Below are 27,557 nucleotides of genomic sequence, written 5' to 3' on the forward strand. Positions count from 1 at the left end.
TTAAATCTTCTTATGTCCTCTCTGAGTCTCTTTCTAATGGCTTTGCATAACTCAGTATACTCAATTTTCTCCCTGTCAGTGTTTTTCTTGCTCTTCATTTGTTGTCTTTGGTTCATCATGACAAGTGTTTCTTGACTAATTTTTTCTTCTTTGGATTTCTGTTTCCCTATAGGTTTCTTGGGCTTTATCACTTTCAGAAAGTTGTAATATTCCTCGTCGATATCTTGGTCCTGAGCAGTCTGCAGAAGCTCAAACTTGTTCTTAACTTCCAGTACATACTGCTTTTTCTCCTCCTCTGTTATTTCAAAGACCTTTGTATTATTTACTCGAGTCAGTTTTTTCCTTTCCTTTCCTACATCTATATCAAGTGTACATCTTACCATTCTGTGATCACTTCCAACATTTACCTTATTCAGGATGGTAACATCATTCACAATATATCTTCTGTTAGTGAGGATGAAGTCGATTTCATTAGTTGTTAATCCATTTGGACTCTTCCATGTCCACTTTCTGTTCACCCTTTTCTTGAAAAAAGTGTTCATTACTGACATTCCTTGAGATTCTGCAAATTCCACAAGTCTTTCACCTCTTTTATTTCTTTCACCAATTCCAAAATTTCCTATAGTTCCTCTTTCTGCGCTGTTTTGCCTTTTTCCAACCTTAGCATTGAAGTCCCCCATAATAATAGTGTAGTGGGTTTTCTGCTCATCTAGAAGACTCTCAATTCCAGTGTACATTTCTTCAACCTCTTCATCATCATGGCTCGATGTTGGTGCATAAATCATTATAATCTTTAGCTTGTACCTCTTAGAAATCTTGAGTATTAGTCTTGACACCCTTGGTGATGTACTTTTGAATTCCAAAATGTTGTTTTTAAAATCTTTATGGACCAGAAACCCAACTCCACCTTCACTCCTTTCACTGTTTCCATTGGTGTACAGCAGATTTCCACTTGATAAACTTATAAGTGATTAATTTCTTCTTCTTGTTTCAGCCAAACCGATGCTATTCCAATTCACATTTTCTAATTCCTTTTCCAGCTCTAATATCCTGTCTTCTGAAGGACACACAACATTATTTTGTTAAGAGAAAATCATGTTTAACTAACCTATTAGGATGCACAAAACATTATTTTGTTAAGGGAAAATCATGTTTAACTAACCTAGTAAGCTACTTTGTCACATTTACTCACGAGCCGGATGTACGGAATAATTTCGACATAGTTTATTTGGGTTTTAACAAAGAATTTGACTCAGTCCCTCATGAGAGAGTACTGTATAAACATGCTGGGATTACTGGAAATATTCTCAGATGAATTGCTGGGTGGCTGCAGGGTAGAGGGTTGTGATTAATTGATATGCTTCAGATTGCTTTAATGTCAGAAGTGGGGTCCACAAGGGATCGATTTTTAGACCACTGTTGTTTCTTATTTTCATAAACAACAACATTGATGAAAGGATAGAAGGCATGATGTAAAAATTTGCAGATGTAACAATTGGTAGAGTTGTTATTGATCAGTGCCAAGCAGCACTCCTTCAGGACGACTTGAACAGGATGCAAGAATAGTCAGAAAAGCTGGCAGCTAAGTTTTAATGCAGCAAAATGCAAGGTTATATGCTTGGGGAATAGCAATCCCAAAATAAATTATACACTTGGTGGGGTTGAATTAAAAGCAGTTGAGGAAGAAAGGAATCCGGTAGTTATGATATGGGCAGATGTGAAGTTTTCTGAGCAGTGTAACATATAGCCAGAAAAGCCCATGGTGTCTTATCAATTATTTATCAAACGTTATCCTGTAGAGATAGGGAGGTCATAATCCCACTGTATAAGGCAGTTGTAAGACTGCATTTGGAATACTGTGCCCAAGTATGGAGACCTCATCTCAAAAGAGACATTGAGCTTCTTTAAAGGGTCCAAGATGGGCAACTTGCATGGTGAGATCAGCAAAAGGACGACCATATGCGGAAAGACTCTGATGTGGGCTACAGAGCCTGACAACCATGCACCTCAGAGGGGACCTGATTGAGGTTTATAAGGCTCTGAGAGAGGCTAGTAAAATGAATGAAGGCAAACTTTTGATTGTTATAAAGAATTCCAGAACTAGGGGTCATAATTTCAAATCACGGGGGAATTGGTTTAGAATAGATTTTAGAAAGTTTTGCTTTAGCCAGTTAATTTTTGATTATTAGCACAAGTCGCTCCCACAGATTGTTGGAGGTTGACAGTTTTAAGAAATTCAAAGGTCAACTGGATAGTTAGCTTCATGAGGAGGGAATTGCATAATTTATCGTTTTTTATTATTTTTTATATTTTTGGCCAGTTCATCAAAAGCCTGTAGCTTCCTTGTACTGTTTGGCTAATTCTACTACTAATACTGTTGATAATTTTTTCAGTTGAGTACATTGTGCTGCTGTTCGATGTTCTCAAGCCTCCCACTGAACTTATTTTAGGGTCATTGTGTTTCCCCTTTCAAATCTGTAAACAAAATGGCTTTATCATAAAGATTACGGATAATAATGGTATCCCATTCTGTATTTCTGGGGACAGATTTTCACTAATACTAATAATTATATTACAAATTTAATTAATAATTAAACAAATGAAATTATTGTTGCATTATAATATTAATTATATTGAGTTAAAAGAGTTATGTTCTTTTCATATATATATATATTTTTTTTTTTGTTGAGTGTAATGAGCATAATTAATGCAATGAGCATAGTGTTGACAGCAGAATAAACTTTACCTTCACAATGAGTTATGGGTATTGCAGCACTTTCAAACATATGACATCATCAAAATATTAATATGCCAGTGGGTGGTTGATAGTTGGAACAAACTTCCATCTGTTGTAGTGGAGGTCAACAACTTAACTAAGTTCAAGGCAGAACTAGACAAACATTTGGAGTGAATGGATGGGTGAAATGGGAAGTTTTTTTTTTTTTTTTGGCTGATGCTATATAAGCTTACTTTCTTATATCATATGTCTCTACTAAAGCTAATGCTATGTGGCTAAGTAACAGGTTAACCTTTTGACAACTTAATTTCATTGCTAAAAAGTTCATCTACCAGTTTCATTACTGACTATTTCAAATACATGTATTTAGGCAATACCAGGACAAGAAAGGTGATGTAGCTGAGTGATCAGGAGTAAGAATGCAATAGCACATGCTCTTTGATTGGGCTGTGGTTCAAACTCATGACTGTTAAATACAATTAACGATTGTATTCATGATTTTTTGTAAGCTCTTCTGGCGTGATGGTTGTGCTGGAATATAAACAAAAACTCTGTGTGGAGCCACAGTTTGTTGTGCTGTTAGCATTAAAATCATTAAGTAAGTTTGTTATTTGGTTTTGGTTTTTATTAGGAGCATTAGCAACTAAGGCCATATTGCTCAAGGGATATGTGGTGGTCATTCTCTGACCTTTCCGCATCCTCCGTATTTGGTGGTCACGGGCTCGAACCCCGGTCTACATTAAGTAAGTAGTTTAAATTTTGCTGGTTATAAAAAAAACATTAGTCCCATTAATTCTTAGAATGGCTTGGCACAGGCATGGACATGTTAACTCAATTGCTTCCCACAGTTGTTGCAAATAGATTGTTTGCAGATCGCTACTGTGAAGAGTTTGTTTTCCCTCATCCATAGATGTCAACTGGATTTGAGATCTAGTGACTAAGAAGGCCACTGCAGTGTACTGAACTTACTCTCAAGTTTCTGCAACTAGTTCTGTATCATATCAAAAGGCACAGAATAATGTGCCTTTTGATATGGCACATTATTCTGCCAAAAGAACTAATTTGCAGATGGATGCACTGCAGCCATGAAGAGATGTGCTTAGTCAGAAACAATTTACAGTAACTAACCTATGGTATCTAAATGTTGATCCACTGGTATCAAGCGGTCCTCTGTATACCATTATACTTTCATTACCAGGCTACATTTTCTGCACTTGGCAGGGCGGGTTCATGAATGCATGCTATTTTTGCCATATTCTGTTCTTCCATTAGTCTGAAACAGTTGGAATCAAGATTCTTAAAATTATATGGCATTAGAACTAATCTGTCCATTTGAGATCTGTGGTTGACGTGGAACAAGCTTTTCAGAGTAAAGATCTGCAACCATCCAATTGCAGCAACTATAGGAAGCAATTGATTTAACATAGACCTGCACCTGTGTGACATGCTTTCAACACCTCATTGAGTCCATGCCATGCCAAGCCATTCTGAGGACTAATGGGGGGAGGATCTACTTGCTAATGTATCATTATAATAACTATAATAATAGCAGTAGTAGTTGTAGAGGCATGTGATGCAAGAAAGCAAGCTTATGTAGTATCAGCCAAAAAAAAAAAAAACCAAAAGAATTTCACACATCCACTCCCTCTAAAAGTTTGTCCAGTTCCTCCTTGAATTTATTTAAGCTATCAATTTCTACAGTGACAGATGGAAGTTTGTTCCAACAATCAACTATCTGCTGGCTAAAAATTTCCGCACATCTATTCTACAACCATCTTTCCTCAATTTGAATTTATACCCACTCAGGTTTGTAATCGGAGCAAGCAGAAGAATCCCATCAGAATTGAGCCTGCTCAACCTATTCAAGACCTTATACATTTCAATGAGATCACCTTGCAGGTGCCTAGTCTCCAGATGTTGCAATTTCCAGAACTTAGACTTTCTTGGTAAGAGGACTCCTTCGTTTCCCTCACCAGTCTTGTTGCCCTTCTCTGTACTCGCTCAAGCAACTCTACATTCTTCCTAAATTGTGGCCTCCAGACCTGTACACAGTACCCAAGATGTGGCCTGACCATTGCCTTATACAAAGGGATATATATATTCCTCACCTCCTTTTCCCTACTAGCAAAATTACTGTGTATCATTGACAATACCCCATGACCTGTTCTCGCAGACTATCTAACTGCACAATTACTCCCAGGTCTTTTTCATTTTCTACCATCCTAAGTGTAGTACCACACAGTTGGTATGTTTCTCTTTGGTTACTTCTACCCATATGCAGTAATTTTGCATTTGTCAATGTTAAACTTCAGTTGCCACTTCTCAGCCCATCTGTCCAATTTTTCTAGATCCTGTTGCAGTAGCACACTGCCATTAACAACCTCTTTTAATCAGTTAAGCCTGATATACCTGCATCAATATCATTGATAAATATACAAAACAACAGTGGGCCCAACAACGAACCCTGAGGGACTCCACTAATAACATTAGCCCACGAAGAGCAGCATCCATTGATTACCACTGTCTTCTTCCACTCAACCACCCTTTTATCCATTGTAGCAACTTGCCCTTAATACCATACTGCTCCAATTTGTATAGTAGTCTTCCATGTGCAACGGTATTATTATTATTAGCCATGTGGTGCAAGGAAGCATGAGGTTTATGCTGCACCAGCCAAAAAATTTTTCTGAATTACCCCGAGAGAGAGAGAGAGGTAGAAGGGAAGAATGATCATATCCAGCTCAGGACCCTGGGTGTGCCAAGTCTATACTCACCAGATGTGAGCCCCTGGGGTTAAATATATATCAAAAGCTTTACTGAAATCAAAGTATATGATATTAAAATTATATTTTGCATCCAGTTCCTTTGTAACCACATCATAGTATCCAATCAGATTTGCCAGACAAGACTTTCCCTTAACAAGCCCATGCTGTGTCTGAATTATTACTGCAGTCTTGTCTAGATGATCCTGTATTTCTTCTTAATGATAATAAATTATTATAAATATGTATTAAAAAACTATAATCAATCAGTTCATTTCATCATATTTGGTGGCACCTCTTGCAGTTTTTAATGTCTGTGTTTTCACAATTTCACTCTCAATATTGGCTTTCAGTGCCTCTAATGTGTGGGGATTATTTTTATACACACTGCCTTTCAACAGCTTGACAAATAATCTAGTAACGTGAAATCGTTTGTGCCACAGATTTTTAGATCCTTTTTAGATTTTTTGGTAATCAACTTCAGTTTATTTACTGAAGTTGATTACCAAAAAATCTCTCGGTTGCTACTGTTTTTCATTGGAAGTGTGAAAAATTGTCCTGTCTTGCTGAACCTAAAAATAGCATTTGTTATTGTCAAGTAAATCAATAAATGGGTATATTAAATCTTAGTATAGGCTTCTATCAACTATGTTCTTGAAGAAGAGAGGTCCAATCACTGGGAAATATGAAATAGTACACCAAACCTCATTTCTCCATATCCTGTTTTGACTGTTGATGTAACCATTCAAGTTTATTTACTGAAGAAAAAAAAAATGCCAGTTCTATCAAATCAATGAAAGCACACAAAAAAAAAAAAATCAACAATAATTCAAATCTTTTTTCTCTATCAAGTTCTTTACATTCGTGTATTATATGAATACAGTAGTGATGGATGCCTAACTTTTTAAAAGCTGTCTACTTGAATAAGATATACCTGTTTGTGTTGCAAGACTCTTCTCAGTGACCTTTTTGGAACAACAATAATTGTTGAGTAGCATTTTCAAGTTTTTCTTTGCATAGCAACGAAGGGCATGCATTTTTTTTATTTTTTTTTTTTAATCACAAATGCCATCTGCTTCACAGAAATGAGTTACTGATCGTGAAACTGATTTATTCATTACTGTGGAATCAAAATATTTTTCTTGAAATTCAGTTTTGCTATTTATGTATGAGTTTAAACAAAAGTATTATTTGACTGTAAACACATGTTCAGACAGAGAATATCTTGTGATATAGACAGGTTTGTTAAGTGTCTCCTAACAAGCACAATTTTGTACAGTGTTGCCACCAATTTGGTTTTGTAAGAATTGAATGTGGTTACTAAGTGATAGAAATTAGCTCTTTCGTTTTGAGTTGCACAACTTTAGAATCACCCTGTAGATAGTAATGACATGTGTATAATTTAAATATATAGCATTACTAGTGAGAGTTGTAGCTGTTAAGAATTTTTATGTTTATTCATGCTGTTTGGAATAAAAGTTATGCCGTACTTTAAATGGAAGTTATATTTTTTAGGTACCTTTTGGAGAAGTTAATTATGTTAAAAACTGGTTAGGAATAGAAGGATTTGTAGGAAAACCTCTAAAAGAACATCCGCAAAGGCAGATTCAAGGGCTCAAATGTAAAAGGAGTGAGGTATGTAAAATTAAAAAAAATATAACATATTCAGAGAGAGAGTGAGATGGGTGAGTAAGCCTACACCATATTAAAATATATAGTCACATATATGAATGCATCAATACTTTTGATAACATAATGTATGTTCTATCACTGGGTCAGTTTATAGGAGTACATATGTCTATTAATACATGTAATCCACATATTATTATATCAATATATGTATTTATGCACACTCAGTGATCACTGAATTGTGATCATCCCATCTGTAATGGACTATGCCACATAGCATGCATTATAGAAAGCTGAGCAGCTTTGTATGCTGGAACAGTGGTAATTTGCATCTGCTTGTGCAAGTCAAAGTGATAAAGTAGCAGTTATGGGACATAGTAAAGCTATCATGGAGTTTCAAAAGGAATAATTGCGGGAGCTTGTGTGTTGGGTGCTTCCATATCGGAAATGGCAGGTATCGTCAATTGCTTACAGCCCACTGTGGTTAAGGTGTATAAAGAATGGTGTTTGAACAGTTAAAACCACCTGCCAACAGAACTGTAAAGGATTATGCAAGGTGGATGTTCATTGTGAGTGAAGGGTGCAGCATGTTGTACAGGCTCAATGGCAGGTCACTGTGCGACAGTTAACATGGGAATGCAAGAACAATATCCCAAATAATGATGCACCACACACTCAGACATATGGGGTTCCACAGCAGACAACCCAAGAGACACCCTCTCCTCTCCACTGATCATCATTAGTGGTGAATGCTGTGGTGTAAATAACATGCTGATTGGACACTGGAGAACTGGAAATGAGTGTGCTAGTCGGATGAATCAAATATCTGGTGGAACGTTCTGTTGGATGCTTCATGTGTGGCACAAGCAGTGGTATGCTGGAGCCGGCTGTTAAATTTTCAAGAATTTTGCGAGTTGATTGTTAAAACGACAATGGCCATAAACTGTAGAGAGTGGCATGCAATTCAATCCACAATGGCTAGCAGCATTTGGGTGATAAGCTTGTATATGGTGACATGGAAAATCCAGCCAGGGTCCGCTTATTTCGGCACCCTTTGTGCTTCCTTTCTTCCGACCCCTTCCCTACGTGGCAGCTTGTGTAGGAATTACCTCTACTAACAATTTTTCAGGAATATTATTTCCAGCAAACATCCTCTTAGTTTTGCCTGGGCCGTGTCTTCTTAAGCTAATGACATTCCCATGCTCGACGTCTGTCAAAGATTTTGTGTTTCTAGAATTGTCGTGAACCTGATAAGGACATTACCCTAAGTCAAAGTGGCCCGGGAAAAATTATGTGGATTGGGATGCAACTCCATTTGTTAAATCGTGGTTGAATTGCAACATAAATTGGCTTTGGATGCAAGAGCTTGGCAAAAGTCAGTGAAAACATTTTGTGAGAATTAATTGGCTATATGGAAATTACAATAAAAAAAATATTTATGGTTTGAAACTTTTATGTTCCAAACTGTTGTAAATCAGTGAAACTTACAATAAATATATACACATATTGTTGGTCTTGTTTTTTTTTTAGCCGGTTGTTAAAAATTTGGAGCACACCACTGGGGGGCACATGCAACATGAGTCCATGGACCTATTGTGCATGGTGCCCATTATCCAGACAGGTGGTGGCAGCTGCTGAATATGGGGCATGTTTTGCTGGCAGGAACCAGGATCCCTGGTGCATATGGACTGTTTCACTAGTGAGATCTACTGGCAGCTCTTAGGAGACCATGTGCATCCTGTCATGTTTCATTTTTTCCCGGAGAGAAACAGGATCTTCCAAGATGATAATGCGCCGTGTCATTGGGCCTGCATTGTGCATGAGTGGTTTGATTAACATAACGAAGATATCATCCATCTTGATTGGCCTCCAAATTCACCAGACCTCAATCCAATTGAACACCTGTGGGATGTTTTGGAACAGGAAGTGAGGTGTATGGGGACACAACCATCGTCTATTCCAGCGTTTCCCAAACTTTTTTAGTCGTGGAACACTTTTCATCTCGCAACATATTCACGGAACACTTTTCATCTTGCAACATATTTACGGGACATTGAAAGTACTTTGTTTCTCATTTTAAAGTTCCATTTTTCAAACACAAATCCATGGTCACATATTTTAATAATAATGTTTTGAAATACTAATAATTATCAAAAAAAAAACTTATACAAGGAAGTCAGTTTAGTTATGATATCGGTTCGTTTCCTCCTCTCCTTCAACCCGTGTACTCCAGGCTAAATCACATATGAATGGCATACTAGATCACCACATTGCTACTTTTTCGTAGGTGTCATTACCTCTATGCAAAGCCCGCCAAAATAAAGTGTTCAGCAGTCTATTTGATTATTAGTCTCTGCCAGTATATTAATAACTGAAAAAAAATTATGCTAAATATTATAATGATACAAAAGTGGTGTACACTACAAATATGCAAAATTTATTTATTTTATTTTTTTAATTATTAATTGCGATTTTTTGCGGAACACTTGTTCACATCTCACCAGCATTTCTCAAACTGTGTTCCACGGAACACAGTTTGAGAAATGCTGGTCTATTCTAACACTGGAAAACCTTGCAGGCACCATGGCTGCAGATCCCAGTTTTTTTTTTTTTTTTTGGTAGTTGTTGGCACATCGGCTTCTGTGGCCATAATGCACCTCCCAAGGTTTTTGCAGTACTTTGATCGAAGACCGAGGCAGGATTCGAACCCGCGACCTTTGGGTTGCCAGGCAGGCACTTTACTCACCCAGCTAGCCCAGTCGGCACAGATCCCAGTGGATGCCTTCAGTCATCTAGTGGAGTCAATGCCTAGGCGAATAGCAGCTGTTATCCATGCGAATGATGCCTCAACGTGGTATTAGGTAGGTGGTCATAATTCAGTGATCACTGAGTGTGTATATAATCTAATGTATGTATGCAAGTGACATATCTTGCTTGTTCTGCAAGATATGTTGCTCATATCTTGAGGAACAGGGTATTAAAGGGTTTGAGGCTATCTAAACAGGAGGAGACCTCCATAACTCTCAAACTAAGTTGCTGGGGATCAGCTGGGGTCCTGAACCATTTCGCACTTTTCACTATTGTGTAACCATTTAGTGTAATGATGCTTTTTTATTATAAGTTAACAATTTCAGAAAAACCATTTGGCATGGTGTGAATATCTCAGAAACTAAAGATTCTTGACGTTGAATATTGCTACATGAACTGTTGAACATCATTTACCCATAATTTGAGTTACTACTCTGCTCAAGTACCCTATTGGTCAGCATATAAGTCAAGACTTGAAGTTTGAAATATAACCAAAAATCTATAGCAAATGGAGAGATACTACACATTTAAAATATTGTTTGACAATTAAAAAAACACATGTATAAAATTTTATAAATAGATTAAACAATAAAATTCAATATACAATACATTTACACTAATACAGTCTACCAAAAACATGGTTACATATCCAAATCTTCATTATTAGATAACATAATGTCTCTTGTAATGTCCCATTCAATTTCAATAAAATTTTACATACAGATCCCACCCATATCCGATACATCATCATTCTGCCACAAAAAATCACCTTCTGTGCTGTCTATGAAATTTGATATACAGTCAGTCCTCGTATAACACATGTTTACACTACACGAATTTGATCATACACGATTTATAAATAGGGGAACGATATCTTATATAACACGAACCGAATTCGCTTATGCACGATTCTCCTTTGTGTTTAGCATTAGCATTAGTAGAGGCATTTGATGCAAGAAAGCAAGCTTATGCAGCATCAGCCAAAAAAAAAAAAAAAACCCACCTCCACTTCACCCCTCTGTTTGTTCAAAATACCTGTCCAGCTGAGCCTTAAACTTATTTAGGCTATCAACCTCCACCACAAGGGATGGAAGTCTGTTCCACCAACCAACCACCCGCTGGCTAAAGGCAAATTTCCGCACGTCTATCCTACATCTGTCTTTCCTCAATTTGAATTTATGCCCTCTCAGGTGATTTTTCTGAGCTAGAGGAAGAATCCCATCAGCATTGAGCATGCTTAAACCATTCAAGGCTTTATACACCTCTATCAGATCACCTCGCTGGTGCCTAGTCTCCAGACACTGTAATTTGCAAAACTTAAGCCTTTCTTCATAAGAGCACCCCTTTGTTCCATTCACTAATCTTGTTGCCCTTCTCTGTACTCGTTCCAGCAGCTCTACATCCTTCTTGAAATGAGGCCTCCAGACCTGTATACAGTACTCTAGGTGTGGCCTGACCATTGCCTTATACAATGGAATAATCACCTCCTTATCCCTGCTGGAAAAATTCCTGTATATCATTGACAATACTCCATGAGCTACTCTTGCAGCCCGTCTGCACTGCTCAGAGAACTTCATATCTGCCTGCACAACCACCCCCAAGTCCCTTTCATTCTCTACCACTGTCAGTGTAGTACCACAGAGTTGATACGTTGCTCTGGGGTTGCTGTTTCCCATGTGTAGTACTTTACATTTGTCAATGTTAAACTTCATTTGCCACCTCTCAGCCCATCTGCTCAACCTTTCCAGATCCTGTTGCAGCAGCATAGTGTCAGTAGTGTCCTTGACAACCCTGCCAACCTTTGTATCATCTGCAAACTTGGACATTAAGCTTGATATACCATCATCAATATCATTTATAAATACAGAAAACAATAATGGACCCAACACTGTTGGGTCCATTATTGTTTACAAGAAATGGCAGTCGAACACAGAATCACCCCAACCGAACGCAACACGATAGGAATGAAGAGAAGAATCTGAAAATATATTTATGTTTTTTATATCAGTGAAGGGGAAACACATTTCACCATAATAACGTAAAACGCAACACAATTCCAGTTATTGGTATAATCGCAAATGCCATTAGATCAACTTTACTTCCAGTTTATAACAGATTCCACTAGCAGAAACGCAACTGGAAATTGTTTTTATTGTTTTATGGTAGTAACCCCCAGAAATGTGCTTTAGTAAAATGTGAGGTGTTAATAGTGTATCTCTGCCTTTACGGTGTTGTTTATTCAGTTGCTACACACAGGCAGCTTTGTTTATGTGTATCAAGCATGCCTCCTCGTTTTGTAATTGTGCTTTATTCCCTAAAAATGAGTAAAGTACTTAAAAGGTGTGAAAAGGAAGCGTCCTGGGACATTACAGATTCACAGAGAAAAACAAAAGCAATATCGATAAACAGAGGCGGACTGGGTCAAAAATTCTTACCCGGGAAAATTTATAGTGGCCTCATACTATGGTTTATGGCCAAAATCACACTGGCCTCCGGCCCACCGGGGTTTCCCCGGTAAGGCTTATGGCCAGTCTGCCTCTGTCGATAGAGAAAAAATATGAAATTGTGAAACGCTTTGAGCGAAATGAAAGACCATGTGATATTGCACGTGCTACAGACCTAAATGAGGCAACGCCGAGAATTACAAAGAATGCAGAAGAAAATAAAAACAACTTTCATAGCAGGAACAACTCAAAGTGTAATTAAAATCCATTAGATTAAGACACAAAGAATTGGAAGAGATGGAATGGTTGTCATCTGTTTGGATAGAAAATCAAGCAAAAAAGTTTGCTTACAATAGAAGCAAAAGCATTAGCAATATTTTATTACGTAATAGTCGTAATAAAATACTTAAGTAATTAAAATGTTTACGTATTACGTATTTTATTACGTATAATAATAAATAATCGTAATAAAATATGTAAGTATTTTATTACGATTATTTATTGTGTTTGGTAATGTTTTGGTTACAAATGTGTGTTCAATCTTGGGTGGTCGGCACCTAACCCTGTTTTTCCCATAGGGCCTGTTGTTTATATTGCACGATTTTGCATTGCACGAGGGTTTCTAGGAACACAACTATCGTGCTATACGAGGACTGACTGTACCACATTTTTTTAAATGCATTTATGACAGTTTTAATATCAGTTTTGTTCAATGCATTTATCACAAACTCACACAATATCCAGTGGAGCTGGATATTGTGTGAGTTTGTGCCCAACTGATGTTAATACACCTGGTATAACAGCAATCTTTGTATTAATGTTGGATTATATTTTCTTTGTTTTTCCTGTCATATGTGGTTTAAACATATCCCAAACCAATAAACTAGATTCCTTTTGTAAAGAACCAGCCCACCTATTCCAAACATTTTCAGTCCAAAGTTTTACTTCACCTTCATTCATCCAACCATTTTTGTGTACATGAAATATTCCAGGGGGAAATGTAATCTTTGGGATTGTTTTTCTTTTGAACATTACCACTGGTTTTAACTTTGTTCACTAAAACTATTTTGTCTCCTCTTGAATTCACAGTTTGGTTCCTTATCATGTCAAATTTCATGGGAGTTTCATCCATATTTCCAGTGTGTTACAATGGAAAATTGTGTTCCTTGCACATTTTTATTATATATTGTTGAAAATCAATAATTTTCTTTTCCAAACCGTCTGGTAGTTTCTGAGCTATTTTTATCTTTTGGCATTAATACCAATCCTTTTCTTTCCATGAAGTGTCTGCACCAACTTAAACCTCCGTTGAATTTTTGACTTACTTGTGGGTTAGATTTTGCTCATTGAAGTGCTTCAACATCAATGGCATTTCTTTTCACAATATATTTACTTTGGTGTTTTGCCGATATCTATTCAAAAAGATTGTCTTCAAGCCCAGGCCAATGACTTTTTCTTCCTCTCATAGCACATTTCATCTTAGGTATGTTATTTAACAAATCTTCATTCTTTTTTGCAGTCGTGCACTAACTTTTCACTTAAGTCAAATTTTCTGGCTGCTGCACAGTTTGTCATGGTTTAATGCTACAACTTTCAGCTTGAATCTGCTGTCATACTTCATTCTTTTTGAAGGTTTATTCATTTTAAAGAAGCACACACAACTAATACAAGTAACAAATAAGACAAGATGATGCTGTTGCAGAATAAAACTTTGAATGAATAGAAAACTGCAAATCGCCTTCCTTTCATACATTCACTGCTGCCTGGCTCAGGCCTTGAGTCATGTGGCACTATCTACAGGTTCCAGTGATTCAAGCTTCTAAACAATACTGCAGTATTTACCTGGTTCCTGGGGATAGTTTCCAGACGTAGACTAGCAGTGAATAACTTTGGTACGTGTGCTTCATAAAAGGGTTTCAGAATTATAATCTGATTTGTACAACGGATATGACTCTAAAATACGTATTTTTCTGTCTTAAAATATAAAGTTGACCTGTACACTGACCACTATGGTATGAGCTTATGCACAGGTAGTGGCATCAAAAAGTGCCTGAATATTGCATAGTATTGCAGACAGGCTTTATTTTATTCCTTAACTACCCTTTAAATTATTAATATTAAGTGTCAGTGGACTTAGTATTTCGTAAGCTTCTGGAAGAGATGTAATACCTGCCTTGGTCTTTGTTGTTCAAGAGTCAGGTGGCAAATGTAAAATGATAATTGACATTTCAGAAATACAACCATTTGATTATCAGGCAATTTGGGTAATAATACCATTTTTTTTTTTTTTTTTTTTTTTTTCCAACTCCAGAGGAAAAAACAGGTGAAATAGAAAGTAGAACTGGAGAAGCTCGTGATGGAGAAATTAAGGATTATCAGTGGCTGCTGCTACTAGACAATTCTAGACTAAACATGCTACTAGACTAAACATTTCTAGAACATAGAAAGATCAAATGTGAAAAGAGGTGACGTAACTAAGAATGGAAGCTTTGCTAGAATTCTCCCCACTCCCTTAGAAAGGGATTTGAAGGGAAGAATAAGTCATTTTCAACAAATAGGATTCTGACTGATGAGAAGCAAGTTCATTTTTATTCCTTGGAACAAGGAATATGTCACTAATATAACAAAGCTGTTAAAAGTGTTTTATATCACTATATGAAAAGAAGAAAATTTGACTTTTGGGATTTAATGAAGAAATATTCAATGACTTCTTCAGACGGGAAAATAAAATTCTTGACTATACGAATATTTCTATCCAGTCCCTTTACCATAAAATAATGATTAAATTGGATTTTAGTTAACCCACAGTTTTTTTTTTTTTTTTTTTTTATGAAAATCCCAAACATGAAAGGTATTAGAACCTTTTGTACTTAGTACCGTGCTTGGGTTGGAGGTTCAGAAGATGAAATAAGATATTTGTTGACATTAGACTTGAACTTCTGTAGACTGTAATTTTCAGGAAATGCGTATGAAGGAAGGTTCTTCCAGAAAATGGCAGTTGAATGAATAAACGAGGAAGATGAAAAGTTGGTTCTGTGATTTTGAAGTTGGACAGTAAATGGATGTTGGCTGGTGGCGGCACATGTTCAGACTGTTTCGAAAGAGAGAGCAGGAATTATAGAAGCCAATTCAGAAGAACAGTGCCCATGGAAGTATCTGTAGAAAAGGTAGCAGAAACAGTACGTCTATGAGACAGAGTGGAGAGACTCTGTGAGAGAGGAGTCATTAATTAACCTAACTGCCCTCTTCTGAATTGAATATAGAAGCCTGAGAGGGGTTTTGTGGGCACCGCCCCAGATGTGGGAACAATATTCCATAGTAGGGTGGATTTGCGATTTGTACAGAGTGCACAGCTGTTTGGAAAAAAAGTGACGCCAAGAGCGAAAGAGAAAACCAAGTTTTGTACATACAGAGGAAGCAATATTTGTAATGTGCTTGTGCCAAGACAGATTAGAAGTCAGGGTAATCCCCAAAAGAGATATATCATTTTGCCTAGAAATCGGAGTGTCACCAAAGAAGAGCATAAGAGCAGAAGAATCCTTTTTGCGAGATATAAGACAAGACTGAGTTTTAGAAGGATTGAAATCAACTAAGTTCTCTTTGTCCCACTGGAGAATTACCTGGAGATCGGCATTTAAGGAATTGTAAGCAGATTTTCGAGAAGTTGAAGCTGATTGAGCAGGGCAAGGTTTCTCAAAATGGAAAGTGGACTGCAATGTGCTATTATCAGCAAAACTATGGATAGAATTTCCAGTCAATGGAAGAAGGTCATTAATATACAAGAGGAAAAGAGTTGGGGAAAGAACTGAACCTTGGGGGACACTGGCATTAGTGGAAAAGTTAGAAGACAGAGAGCCATCTACATCACCCTCGGTGAGTGATCAGAGAGAAAATTGAATAACCAATTACAAAAAACAGTTGACAAACCACAAGATGGAAGCTTGTTTAGAAGACCTTTATGCCAAACACGATCAAAAGCCTTTGAGATGTCAAGAGCAACTACTTGTGTTTCACCGAACTTTTCCATTGAATTTGTCCATAAATGGGTAACGTAAGCCAGAATATCACCAGTGGATTGGCATTGATGGAATCTATACTGGCGATCGTTGATCAGACGGAAGGTTTCTAGGTAGTTTAATAAAAAAGTAAAGTGCAGCCATTATCAACCCACTGCAGGATGGAAGCCTCCTCAATGTTGAGGGAAAGTTTAATAGTTAGTGGTTAATTGATTTCTCCATTACTTTAGAAAGAGTAGAAGTAATTGCAATGGGACGATAATTGGATGGGAGGGACTTGTCACCCTTTTTAGGAACTGGCTGGATATGAGCAAATTTCCAAGCAGAAGCAAAAACACCTTTGGAATAAGAAAGTGAAAAAAGGTGGCAAAGAACAGGAGTATGTTCAGAAACACAAGTTTTGAGACCAAGTGGAGAAATACCATCAGGACCTGGAGCTTTCTTACCATCAAGATTCGTCAAAATCCTTCTGACATCCTTTTGAAGAAGACCACAGAAGGCATTGAATGGAGCGTGTTGGGAATGGTGGGAGGTGTTTTACCAAGATCATTAATACATGAGTTGGAAGAGAAATGGGATGCTAGCAGGTCAGCTTTATCCTTGGCTGAAGTGACAGTATAATCATCTGGTTCTGACAGAGGTGGGAGCAGAGATGGGCAAAAGTTGTGGCCAATAGCTTTGGCAAGAGACCAGAATGCTCGGTTACCATTAGGGCAAGAAGCAAGTTTTATACTCTTAGCCTGTTCAAAATCTAGTTTGGACTGATTATTGACTGCTTTACAATTGTTGCGAGCTTTGTTGTAGGCAGAAAATGAAACTGACGGATTGGAAACAAGCCAATTACGATATGCAATATTCTTCTCTTGAACAGCCTTAGCACATTTATTGGAAAACCAAGGTTTAGGTAAAGGACAAGATTTTAGAGTGGAGTGTGGAATAAAGTATTCCATTCCTACAAGAATAATTTCACTAACACTATCTGAGCAAATGTTGATATCAGAAGTTTTGAAACAGTAGTCTGACTAAGGAAAAGACTTGCAGGTTATCCCATTTTGCATTCTTGTAATGCCAAACAATACGAGGTTGGGAATAGCCATGAGATGCTCCATTGGAGAAGAGACAATCACCAAGTTGTGATCTGAGGTGCCTAAAGGAACTCTCACTTCGACTGTGTACTTAGAAGGATTGTTTGCGAGAAAAAGATCAAGCGTGTTGGCTGTATGGTTAGGATTGTCCGGTATTCTTGTAGGTAAATGAACAATCTGTGCAAGGTCATTAGAAATTTCAAAAGTCTCAGCATCTCGACCAGCTGGATCAGTGCAACTAGAAAATGGAAGCCAGCTGGAGTTGTGAACATTAAAATCACCAAGGAAAATTACCTCACTGTTAGGAAAGTTGGATTGGAGAAAGTCAAGTTGCAAAGAGAGGAAGTCAAAGAGCTCCAAATGATTAGTGGAGCTGGGAGAATGGTAGAGACAACAGATGAATTTGACACAGTAAGGTAGAGAGATTTCAAGCCAGAGAAGATCGAAGAGAGGAGATTCCAAATTATCAATTCTCTGACAGGGAATATCGGAACGGACATATGCACAAGTACACCTTTGAGGGGAAGGAATCATACAGTTAATAATTTGGGCAACTGAGACGAGCAGTAGTTGAATTAACTGATAACTGAGATTCTGTCAGAAAAGATACATGGGGTTTGGTAGACTGCAAGTGGAAATGGACATCGTTGAGATTAGAATTGAGACCACGTATATTTGTGAAATGAACTAGGAAGTGTTTGGGAGGTTTAGATCTTTTTGCAGATAAGCTTATTCTATTAGTTTAACAATTTATGGTGTATTCAATAGTAAGAAAAAGTGGTGCTATATGAAGTAATGAAATTTTTGGTATGGCATACACATGGTAAGAATATACCCAGATCCTTGACATAACGTGGCCTCGTCAATGCCTTCTGCATACACACTACTCAGACTCTCTCCAGTCACTATCTGGCAGAGTAGAGGTAGCAAGATTATACACTAGCTGATCCGGAAGCCTCCTAAAGAGTTACCAATAGGTTCAGTCCGGTGTACTAACTAGTGGCCGGCCTGCAAACACTGTTTTAGAGCTGTACCCTCAAAATGTAAGGAAGATTGGACCTCGCCATGATGTTCATCATAACCTCAAAAGTCATCAGTCATACTGCATGTTGGAAGAGATGAGGAATGGTTGATCGGAACCATTCACCATCCAATACAGTTGCTCTGTATTGGTTGTTTCAGTTTTTTAGAATAGACACCGAGGTATTTAAAGAGAAAGTGGTAATAGTATATCATGTTATAAATTTGTGCATATCCTGTGGTTGCCTTGACTGTTTTGTGGAATAAAAAAAAAAATTGAGGTTCCGGAGTGACACTGTAAAGTAACAACATCATTTGCAGACATCATGAAAAAAATCACTAACATAAATTGATTTTGGGAAAAAATATTATTGGTATTCTGTGAATGGTGTCACTATCTTAAGCAGTGTTTCCCAAACTTTTTTAGTCACGGAACACTTTACATCTCACAATATGTTTACGGAACACTTGTGTATTTAAGGAACACTTAAACACCAGTCTAGCAGTAGCCAAAGAACTGCTTTGCTAATAATTTATTATATGCGATGCACTGTGCATCAGGAGCATCTTCTTTTCCGACACACGTAAAGCCGAAATTCAAATAACTGTCATCATACTTTCATTTTGGTCTTTTATTATGTGGTTCCTGTTTTTTCACTTCTGATTTTTGGATAACAAAAGGTTGTGATGTTCATCCTCACTTTGAAGTGTGACAATATTGTGTTTGTTTTCATTGACCACAGCTGCAGTACTAGAAGTACTTTCTACTCCTTTTAAAGTTCCTTTTTTCAACCACAAACTTCTCTATGCAAAAGCCTGCCAAAATAAAGTGTTCCGTGGACTATTTGATTATTAGTCTATGCTAGTATATTAATAACCGAAAAAAAAAAAAAATGTTAAAAATTATAATGATACAAAAGTGGTGTACGCTACAGATATGCAAAATTTATTTATTTAATTAATTTTTTTTAATTACGATTTTTCACGGAACACTAGTGTTCCGCAGACCACAGTTTGGGAAATGCTGATCTAAAGAGTCAACATCTAGTCTTGGTGTATAATAACCCTTGCTGCTAATGCATCAATAAAATCGTACACCATAACATGCCATAAATAGTCCAGATTGAGTAGTACTCAGATGTTAAAATTGTCAAAATTATATTTTAAAAAATGTGAATTGGTGGCATTATTATTACCTGAAGGTAGCATACAGTACAAATCAGCACAATTGTGAGTTTACAGTAATCGTGTTAAGTTATTATAGATTCATCAAATAGTTTTTCTGGGAACTACCAACTTGTATTCAAATTGTGCTTTACCAACTTTTTTCTTAAAAATTTAAATTCTTAAAGTTGCCTTTAATTTATATATAACTCTGCATGTATAACCTATAATGTTTCTTCTAAATGAAATAAAATGCACGATTTCTCATGTTTGTTTTCTAATTCCGTTGAACTTTTGTTGTAAATATTATTTTTTTTCTCAAACTTACATACCCAATCTTTTTTTGTTGTGACATTCTCTGCAGAGTAGTGTATTAACCATCAGTATTTTTTCCATGATGTTTTGGCTTGTGGTATTTTGGCCTGCAGAATTTTAGTCCAGCAGTGTTTTGGCTGCAGCATTTTGATTACAGTATTTTTGACATGGAACCAGAAAAGGCTATAGCAAATTTAGATATTGCTTGTACAACCCATTGTGAACAACATTTATCTTGAATAAGAAATAGAGTTTGACCTATGTCATTTACAGTGGTGATAATCTCTAATGTTATGTTTCTTTCCAGTGTAATTTCAGTATATTATATGAACACTCTGCAGCACGTGACTGGATACAAGTAAACAATGCAGCATCAAATACTTTCATTTCACAGTATTATTAATGCAATCAAATTAAAGGTCTTAAAGGAATATCTCTTTATACATCTTAGTCAGTTCATAAAACTAACAAATTGACATCCTACAGCTTTTAACCTGTTGCTTTTTCGTTACTATACCACTTTTCAGTTACATAACTGGAATTTTAATTCCATCTCTACTAAAGCCAGATGCAACATGATGTACTCTATTTCATGATCACCAAACAACTGAAGGCTTTTTGATGATAATTCCCACCAGTTGTTACTATTATTATCTCTTTCTTGTCCTTATGGTTTTTTATTTTTTTTCTATCCCATGCCAGATACTGGTACCAGGTGTGTAGGGTGGTTGTTATATCCAGTTAATAATAATAATAATATTATTATTATTTTTATGGTACTGCAGCTTTTTGCTCATGTCTGTATAATCTGTTAATTATTTATTATATATATAATAGTGTATATTTAATAATATGTGTGTATATAAACTCAGTGATCACTGAATTGTGACCAACCCATCTGTAATGGACTATGCTGCATAGCTTGCAGTGTAAAAAAACCGATCAGCTTGGTACACTAGAGCAGTGGTAATTTGCATATGGTTGTGCAAGTCAAAGTGCTAAAGTAGCAGTTATGGGATGTAGTAAAGATATCATGGAGTTTCAAAAGGGCATGATTGTGGGAGCTCGTATGTTGGGTGCTTCCATATCGGAAATGGCATGTCTTACTGGTTGCTCATGGCCCATTCTGGTTAAGGTGTACAATTAATGGTTTTGAACAGGTCAAACCATCTCCTGCAGACAGAACCATACAGGTTACACAAGGTGGATGTTTGGGGTAAGTGAAGGGTGTGGTGCATTGTATGGGCTTAATGGAAGGTCACTGTGTGACATTTCAATACAATATGAAGAATGCAAGAAAAATATCCCAAATGATGATGTGCTGCACACTCAGACATAAGGGACTCCACAGCAGGATCCAAGAAACACCCTCTTCTTACTTCTGATCATCATTGATGGTGAATGCTGTGGTGACAACAGCATGCTGGTTGGACACTGGAGGACTGGAAACAAGTGTGCTGGTCAGATGAATCCAAATACCTGCTACAACACGATGATGGATGCCTTCGTGTGTGGTTACAAGCAACATGCATCCATAGACCTGTTGTGCATAGTGTCTACTATCCAGGGTAGTGGCAGTAGTTGCTTAACTTAGGACATGTTTTGCTGGCAAGAACTAGGACCTCTGGTGCATATGGACCAACGTTTCATTGGTGAGGTCTACCAGCAGCCCTTAGGAGACAATGTGCACCCTACCATGTTGCATTTTTTCCTGGACAGAAATGGGATCTTCCAAAATGATAATGCATGGTGTCATTGGGCTTGCACTGTACACAAGAGGTTTAAGGAACACAGTTAAGATATCGCCCATTTTGATTGTCTTCCAAATTTGCTTGACCTCAATCCAGTTGAACACCTGTGGGATGTTTTGAAATAGGAAAGTGAGGTGTATGGGCATGCAACTGTCATCTCTTCCAGAACTGTGGAAAGCCTCGCAGGTAGCAATGGCTGCAGATCTCTACAGATATCTTCAGACATCTAGGAGTCAATGGTTAGGCAAATAGCTGCTGTTATCCTTGCAAACAATAACCCAACACAGTATTAGGTAGATAATTCAGTGATCACCGAGTGTATGTGTATATACACTGTGTGTGTGTGTGTGTGTGTGTGTGTGTGTGTGTGTGTGTGTGTGTGTGTGTGTGTGTGAGTGTGAGTTTGTATTAATATATTGAATAAAGTATGCATATGCATAACTGGATGCTGTAAAGTAAAATTAGTACATCAAAATACTAATAAAATAAAAATAAAATGAAAGCGGTATGGCTGTCATCAGATATGGGGGGGGGAAACATATTTAGAAAATGGTCAAATATAGGTAAGGCAAATATGCTTGATCTGATGTCAGCTGAAATAAATATTGGTACATGGTCAGGTATAATCATGTGTGTATATATATATATACATGATTATACACACACACACACACACACAGTAAACCCTCGATTTAACAGACCCCGTTATAACGGACCGGACAAATAATAACATACAGTAATGTACATATTAATCTCAACCATATATTTTTTTTAAGTTAAACAAAACTTCAGTGTTATTATTAATTAAAAATCAATAATAATTACCTATTTCCATTATTGTTTTGATAATTACCTACTTTTATTTTTATAATCAGATTCAGGAAATTGTTTTATATTCTTTCTGAAAACGTGTTCAAATAGCTGTTTTCCCAGATTACAGATAACAGATAAGAGCAGGCGGTGACAATGTAGTAGTAGTGGCATGTGATGCAAGAAAGCAAGTGTATGAGCTTATGCAGCATCAGCCAAAAAAAAAAATCACACCATTGCCTCCGAATGCCTGTCCAGTTCCTCCTTAAATTTATTCAACCTATCAACTTCCACAACGACAGATGTAAGTTTGTTCCAGCAATTAACCACCCACTGGCTAAAGGCAAATTTCCGCACATCTATTCTACATCTCTCTTTTCTTAATTTGAATTTATGCCCCCTTAGTTTTGTAATCTGAACAAGTGGAAGGATCCCATCAGAATTCAGCGTGCTCAACCCATTCAAGGCCTTATATACCTCAATCAGATCACCGTGCAGGTGCCTAGTCTCCAGCCACTGCAATTTGCAGAACTTAAGCCTCTCTTGGTAAGAGAATCCCTTCATTCCCCTCACCAATCTTGTTGCCCTTCTCTGTACATGCTCAAGTAAATCTACATCCTTCCTAAAATGAGGCCTCCAGACCTGTACGCAGTACTCAAGGCGTGGCCTGACCATTGCCTTATACAGAGGGATAATCACCTCCTTTTCCCTGCTAGCAAAATTCATATATATCATTGACAAAACCCCATGACCTGCCCTGGCAGCCTGTCTGCATTGCTCAGAAAACTTCATATCTGACTGAACAATTACTCCCAGATCTTTTTCATTTTCTACCACCTTAAGTGTAGTACCACACAGTTGGTACGTTTCTCTGGGGTTACTTCTACCCATATGCAGTACTTTGCATTTGTCAAGGTTAAACTTAAGTTGCCACTTCTTAGCCCATCTGCCCAAATTATCTAGATCCTGTTACAGTAGCACACTGCCATTACTGTCATTAACAACCCTGCCAACCTTTGTATCATCTGCAAACTTCGACATTAAGCCTGATATACCTTCATCAATATCATTGATAAATATACAAAACAACAGTGGACCTAACACCGAACCCTGTGGGACTCCACTAATAACATTAGTCCACAAAGAGCAGCACCTATTGATTACCACCCTCTGTCTTCTCCCACTTAACTATCCTTTTATCCATTGTAGCAACTTACCCTTAATACCATTCTGCTCCAATTTGTACAATAGTCTTCCATGCGCAACAGTGTCAAAAGCTTTCATGAAATCCAAATATATGATATCAAAATTATTTTTTGCATCCAGTTCCTTTGTAACCACATCATAATATCCTATCAAATTTGTCAGACAAGACTTTACCTTAACAAACCCATGCTGTGTCTGAATTATTGCTGCAGTCTTGTCTAGATGATCCTGCAATGCATCTTTAACCAGTGACTCCATTATTTTACCCGGAACAGAAGTTAAACTAACTGGTCTGTAATTACTCGTGTCACCCTTCGATCCCCCTTTGTGAATTGGGGATACATTTGCACATCTCCAGTCCATGGGAACCTCCCCTGAGTCCAAGGACGCTCTCATAATTATGGCTAAGGGTTTGCTTAGTTGCTTTGCCGCCTCCTTTAATATAACTGGATAGATCCTATCCACCCCAGGTGCTTTTCTTATGTTTAACTTCAACAATTTCTCCTCCACTTTGCTTTCAGTTATTTCAAAATCATTAAGTATCCTGCTACAATTTGATAACCTTCTGCCATTTTCAAACCTTAATAATTCCTCACGTGTGAATGTAGATGCAAAATACTCATTCAGTTTGTTTGCTATCCTTTCAATCCTTTCAATTTAAAATGGCATCAAGTGATAGCGGACTTAAAAGAAAGCGTGTGAACTTAAATGTGGCACAGAAATTAGAGCTAATTGAGAAATTAGAACAAGGCATCTCAGTAGCACGTGTTTGTGAAATTTACGGCATAAAAAAAACAGTTTCTGATATCCGTAAATCAAAGGCCAAATTACAGCAGACTTTTATATTGTGCAGTACTGTATATTGTATTAAAGCTTTTTTTTTTTTTTTTTACATTAAGAACAATAAAAAATTCTCCCCCCCCCAGGTTACATTCGATTTAATGGACACCCCTTCTCTCCTATTAGTCCATTAAATCGAGGGTTTACTGTATATATATATTATAACCTCAATAATTATAATAATAATAATAATTTTAATTCTCACCACTGAAATCTTAATGAAAAGTGTTCTTGTGGTAATTGTAAACATGGTAGTCATGAAAACTTAAAAAAAATTAGTATGAGTATTTGACACCAAGTGATATATACCAGGATACATTGAAAAACTTAAATTTCTCAGCCTGAATTTGATAATGTCACATATATATAGATTTTATATAATCAGTGATGAGCAAATTGGCACAGAAGGTTACATCATGAATTCCATCCATTGTAAGCACAATATATTGCTAATAGTGAAGCAATATAATATTTATATTTGCTGTGGTGCATAGACTACAAAAGTATATAATGCATTCTTGGGTAAACACTGAATAAGGAGTGACAAACACCAATTTTATTTTTTCATGTAATTTTATGTAAATTTTAAACAACCTGGATAAAGATCAGGTAACCAAGCTGGCATTCATTGAAGTGAGCTACAGCTCTAAGGTATTGAATTCTGTTTTATTCTTTTTGTCACATCAAAATTAATTTTGTAATGGGCAAATAGTCTCTCTATTTGTTTTTTTTTTATAACCAAGCATAATTTAATATCCACATTACTATTTTCAGGTTAGCGGGCAAAGATTTTGGAGTTTCTTTGAGGACATGGCTGGAACTGCAGAGAATTTTTTTAAAAATAGTTTTGTGCATAATTATTGCCCTTATGCATTTTTATCTCAGAGTGGAAAAAACATCACACCTCCAGAGCTGAAAAGCATTATTAGAAATAAGTTGATTGAAGTTTGTGATGACTCGCTTTGCAAGGTGGTGACAGTTTTACAGCCAAGATTTGTAATAGGTGTAGGTAAATTTGCAGAGACCAGAGCAAAGGTTGCACTCTTAAAAAATGGGATCAATACTCAGGTGTTTGGCATAATGCATCCAAGTCCTGTAAATCCAGCTGCAAACAAAGGTTGGAAAGAGATTGTCCTTCAGCAATTTAAAGAAAATGACATATTAAAACTTCTGAAAATAGATACTTAAATTCCACCATTCAAAATTAGACATTTTTTCCCCTTCTTGTACTCTTAAGGTAATAAATAAATATTATCATTTATACTCAGGATGGCCAAAGCCAGAAGAGTTCACAGCTTCATTGTAACCGTTTTTGTTGCAGTCAGCATAACAGCGCAGCAGCTAACAGTAGGCTGTGCACATTTTGTGGCAACTTATGGCCTCGATTTCAGAAAGTGTGAATTTGCATCAATGCACATTACTCAGAACCACAGTCAGCATGATTTTTTTTTAAATTTATTTTTTTTAAATGACAAAATAAAATAAATATTGCAAGGAACCAAGCTTATACAGCAGGGGTGGGCAACCTCTGGTTCGCGGGCCAACTCCGGCCTGTGAATGTTTGTAATCCGGTCCGAGGTTGTTTTCAAAATAATGTATATATAATAATTGGCATGCCGTTTATTATATATATTTTCGAATTAATGGAATTTCTAACATAAATTTAGAAAATACTCTGCATGTTGCTACTACAAATATCGATCCAGATATCGATTCACTGATAAAAATAAAAATATCGACTCTCTCATTAAATATTATAAAAATAAAATATTGAAAATTGTTATTGGAATAATTCCAGTATTTTGTAGTTTGCATTTTGTTACTATAATTGTGTTTTTGCAATTTTATCTGGAGCTTGTATTTCATTTTTTGGCGAAGGCAAAGAACGCCACCACGAACACGATGAGAAATGTTGGATAACTTACGCGGAAAATTAGTTTCCTGATACGGCACCCTAGTACTGCTCGCTCAGTAAACAGATGGTAGGTGTTATCGGTCTGAAGCAAAGTCGAGAATGATATATTGATTGACAGGTGGGCGTGGCAAACGATGTGCTGCTTGGTTCGCGAACACCACACACGATAACATCGGGTTAGTATCATTTTAGTAGCACTCAGAAGCACTAATGGAAACTTGCCCTAATGAATGCTTTCCATAATTGTGAAAAAAGGTCAGGTTAAATGAATCCCATGGGAGCTTGAACCCCTCCCAAAGTGGAGGTGGTAACCTTTTTTTCTTTAGAATCACAGTCATATTTAGAAATACATTCATAAAAAATAAATTTTTTTATGACTGTATTTTTATTTTCTTGTTCAATAATATGCCCTAATGATGAAAAAAGGTTAGGTTACCTCTACTTGAATCCCATGGGAGCTTGAACCCCTCCCGAAATGGAGGGGGATAACCTAACCTTTTTCCTTTAGAATCATGTAGACTAGCGTATAAATTGTTTATTAGCAAAATATTATTTTTTATTACTGTCCTTTTATTTTTAAAGACACTCGTGCAGATACACACGTATCATAATGTCAAACAACACCTCAACAGCTATTCACTATATATATATATATATATATATATATATATATATATATATACAGGGTGATTCACTACCAGTGCGACAAACTTGCAGGAGGTGTAGGGGGCACAAAGACGAATCGCATAGCATTGTAGGGTCCGAAATGCCTTCGTCATGTGGTAGAGGACGTTGAACGGGAGGTCGCATGAACAGCGATCCCGCTGGAAGTCAGCATTTGCAAACCAGTTCCTGAGGCAGTAGGATGGACGAGTATTCAAACGTTGAACTGGCCGACATGCACCTCGCGTATGGAGCTGCGGACTGTAACGGGCGCGCCGCTCTGTGCTTGTACCAGGAACGTTTCCCGCACAGGCATGCTCCCCATCGTACGATTTTCGCACGTGTACACAGAAGGTTACGTGAGACTGGTTGTTTCACGAGAGGTACCATGA

The 27,557-nt window shown here is 37.0% G+C and overlaps 1 protein-coding gene across 1 annotated transcript in view; it reads left to right on the top strand.

Annotated features, from left to right (window-relative positions):
- The window catches only part of Smug (Single-strand-selective monofunctional uracil-DNA glycosylase), a 37,995-nt gene extending 12,194 nt beyond the window's left edge, over positions 1-25,801 (top strand). Inside the window, exons 2-3 of the mRNA XM_090380180.1 lie at positions 7,015-7,134; positions 25,362-25,801. Coding sequence (XP_090236306.1) covers positions 7,015-7,134; positions 25,362-25,775 — 534 coding nt within the window. The 3' untranslated portion in view covers positions 25,776-25,801. The remainder of the gene's footprint in view (positions 1-7,014; positions 7,135-25,361) is intronic.
- Positions 25,802-27,557: the final 1,756 nt, after the last annotated feature.

Source organism: Mastigoproctus giganteus, chromosome 1, assembly GCF_048544385.1.
Source record: "Mastigoproctus giganteus isolate SK-2022 chromosome 1, ASM4854438v1, whole genome shotgun sequence".
Classification (NCBI taxonomy): domain Eukaryota; kingdom Metazoa; phylum Arthropoda; class Arachnida; order Uropygi; family Thelyphonidae; genus Mastigoproctus; species Mastigoproctus giganteus.